The sequence below is a fragment of the Microtus ochrogaster genome, chromosome 15 (genome assembly GCF_000317375.1).
Source record: "Microtus ochrogaster isolate Prairie Vole_2 chromosome 15, MicOch1.0, whole genome shotgun sequence".
NCBI classification, from domain to species: Eukaryota; Metazoa; Chordata; class Mammalia; order Rodentia; family Cricetidae; genus Microtus; species Microtus ochrogaster.
The window spans coordinates 11,251,999-11,255,512 of NC_022017.1; the positions used below are offsets into that span (position 1 = coordinate 11,251,999).

Below are 3,514 nucleotides of genomic sequence, written 5' to 3' on the forward strand. Positions count from 1 at the left end.
TGCGCCACCACCGCCCGGCTTCAGCCCTTTTTTTGAAGCAGGATCTCATCGTATATCCCTGGCTGCCTTAAACTGTAGATCAGACTGACTTCTAACTCAGAGATCCACCTGCCCCTTTCAGGCACTAGGATTAAAGGCGTGTACTACCATGCCCAGCCCATTACAGTGAATTTCATTCTAGCATTTTCATGCATGTATATAATGTATTTTAATTCCATTTCCCTCCCACTATTCTCTGTCCTCTTCCCACTCTCAATGTTCCCCTCCTTTCCAACTAGTCCACTTTTCCCGTTCACGGGGTGTGTGTCACTATAGTCAGGAGCCTGGGCAGCTGACCAGTGGTTTCCTGCAGAGTCCCCCTCTTCCCCATGACAGGCTATTGATGGGTCCAGTCTTACGCAAGTCTTACAAAGACTATGTGTTCAAGAGTGCAGTAGCCATGCTGTGCCCAGAGAAGAGCATTCCAGAGCACTCTGTCCCATCCTCAGCTCTTTCATCTCTCCCATAGTGTTCCTGAGTGTTGGAAGGGGTGATGTAGAAGTCCCACTTAAGGCCAAGTGTTCCACAGCCACACTTGCTTATTCTCAACACTTTGATCAGTTCTGAGTCTGTGCAGTTATTGCTGCCCGCTACAGCAAGAAGCTCTGTGGCCAGTGGTGATAGTGGCGCTAAACTATGGACGTGAACGTTATCATTTAGAAGACAGTTTGATGGGCACAGCATATCCTTTTAACAGAGCAGCAACTAGCACTTCCTCTTTGGGCCTGTGACTTCCCCAGCTGTGGCTTGGCCCGGATTTCCAGTTTCAGCTCTCCCTGACTCTTTGCTTTCCGAACAAGATCCCAACACAAAAGCCACTCCTGTGAGACCACTCTTAGAATCGGTGGGTGGGCATTGCCAACACGTCTCCCATGGTGTGGCCCACTTCCTGAGGCCACCGGTTAGTGGTCAGCACCAAGAAATAGTAAATGACAGGTTAAGGGTGCTACCTCAGAAGTGATGTTGGCCCTTATCACAGACAAGTCAGGTGTGGACGAATTTTCTTCCCTCAAAGATGAGGCATTTTCAGAAAGGCCTTTCTTCTCCTGCCTTCAGCTTCTTCATCTAGTAGGCAGCCTGCGTCCTCATTGCTGAGACTGGTGTCCAGGCAGCTTCCTGCCCGGAGCTCTGGAAGCACGGTCAGCCCTCACTGAGTGAGAGTTCGGGGCGCACTGTTTGGTGTAGCTCTGCTCCAGGCAATGACCCCGTGTCCCTGCCTCTGCCAAGCCTTGCCGTCTGCCTCCTTCCCAGATGCAACTCTGCCACTTCCACTCTGCTCTGCTGCAGAGCAGGCAGAAGCCCTGGCCATGCCCTGCCATATTCTTCAGGAGGAACTTCAAGAGCCCACTGCCCAGGTAATGAGACTCCTGCAGCCAAAGGCAGGCGCCCTTCCCAGATGGCGGCTCTGTGTAAACCACAATGATGAGGAGGCCCCCCACACTGGAACTTTTCTCCTGTACCCCCAAAACAGGATGTGTTTGTCTGTGGTGTCTTGGAACTCGAGGCCACAGGGTTCTGACCTGTGATTGGTCACACTCTAGAGACAGGTGCTCCCCACAAGAACTTTATGATGAGCACACACACACTGGGAGGATTACAAATTGGGGTGCTCATTCCATCAGATACACAGGGAGTGGGAGTGCCTTGGTGGGGCATCAGGCAAGGGCTGAGGACAGCAGAAGAGGTGTGGGGACCGCATGGCTCTATGAGAAGGAGGAAGCCCACCTTTTTTTCTTCTCTTTCCCTCCCTCCCTCTCATTTTTTTTTTCTTGTTTGTTTTTTGAGATAGGATTTCTCTGTGTAGCCCTGGCTGTCCTGGAACTCTTTGTAGACCAGGCTGTCCTCAGACTCACAGAGAACCACCTGCCTCTGCTTTCTGCGTGCTGGGATTAAGGGTGTGCGCACCACCACCCGGCTGGAAGGCTCTTTCTTTTAGTGTGCCGTGGCAGAGAGGAGGCTGTGTGTGAACACAAGTGATGTTCTTGCTGTCATACTCAGCGTATGGGGATGTTTGCTATCGTGGGCAGTATGGGATCTAGTCTATTCCTGTTTTAAGTTCTTGCTCAGTTTGGTTGGTGCTGACTTTAGCAGTACTAAGTCTTACTTCCATTAGAATCTCTCACACAGTCACAGTGGGGATGATGGTCCAGTCTGCAGACTGCAGATTTGGACTGACCTGCCCAAGAGACAGCCAAAGAAGACCTTCTTCCCCAGCATCTGGCATCTGTGCTGTCATGAGGTCTAGGAAAAGGGCCCTGTGTTGGGTGTCCTCTGGTGGCTACATGGCCCCTAGACAGGACTCCAGGAAAGAGGGAAGCTGGGACCTCAGCTCCCGTGTAGGGAGCAACACTTCCATCACCTGCCATGTCTCCTCTCAGGACCTCAAGAACCAGGCTGCTGTGGAGGAGGACACTCTCTGCCACTGCGGTGGGGGTGCCCTTGCTCCTCGGAGCCCGCTATTTCATGGCAGAGGCGCAGGAGAAGAGGAAACTGCGACTCGCGGTAGACGGCCTTGGGCGCTTTGGCAGGTGGGAGGCTGTGCCAAACCTGGTGTAGCTTGGGTGGGATGCCATTCTCACATTCCTCTCTCCCAAGGGCTGGGGGGGTCTTTCCTCTGGGACTTTGCGGTTAGCATGCAGCATGTAGACAGGACAGTGGACAGTTCCCCCACAGACTTTACCAGATCAGCCATTGGCCTTAAGGGCAAGGGCTTCAACCCCGGACATAAAGAAGCTGCCCTGTTCTACCCTCCCTACCATTCAAGGGAACCTGGTGTTGCAGCTGTAGAGGCTTGGGCCTGGATGGAACTGACTCTTGACTCCTAGCACAGTCCCAAAGGGTTTTACAAAGTTCCTTCCCCTCCTAGGGAGGAAATTCTTGCAGATTCTGGCCCAGCCTCATTGACTTTGCTAATGAGAAAGCTTCTTAACCAGAGTGGTTGAGCTGTAGTGGTCAGGGTCAGGGTCCCATGGTGCAGGATGTCTGTCCTCTTGCTCCACGTAGCTCTAAGCACTGCCCCTCCCTGAGCTGGTGCTGCCTCCTCGGGAAGGCTTTGGTCCCAGGGTCCTTAGGCATCTTACAAGAAATGTCACTGAAGCCCGGCAGTGGTGGCGCACACCTTTAATCCCAACACTTGGTAGGCAGAGACAGGTGGATGGATCTCTGTGTCCCTGAGATTTATCGCAGCTAGTCCTCGGGCATGTCTGTGGTTGGATACCTGTTTCCAGCCTTGAGGCCCCCCACATCTGTCCTGGGTGGTGCTGCCTGGAACTCCGAGGCATCCCTACTGACAGGCTGAAAGTTTCCTGTGTTCTGTGGGTCCCGAGTTCTCACAGCCCTGCAACTGGTGAGAACAGAGCCTAATGCCCTTTCTATTTTTATTTTTTATTTTTTTGGTTTTTCGAGACAGGGTTTCTCTGTAGCTTTGGAGCCTGTCCTGGAACTCCCTTGGTAGACCAGGCTGGCCTCGAACTCA

General features: G+C 52.7%; 1 protein-coding gene across 3 annotated transcripts in view; it reads left to right on the plus strand.

Annotated features, from left to right (window-relative positions):
• Adck5 (aarF domain containing kinase 5) overlaps positions 1–3,514 on the plus strand; it is a 13,387-nt gene that overhangs the window by 6,257 nt on the left and 3,616 nt on the right. For 2 of the 3 annotated variants that reach the window (XM_026782563.1, XM_005354118.3), the window contains exons 2-3: positions 1,291–1,394; positions 2,418–2,567. In XM_026782563.1, coding sequence (XP_026638364.1) covers positions 1,291–1,394; positions 2,418–2,567 — 254 coding nt within the window. Of the gene's footprint in view, positions 1–1,290; positions 1,395–2,417; positions 2,568–3,514 lie in introns of those variants that run through there. The other variant, XM_026782564.1, reaches the window with a different exon arrangement.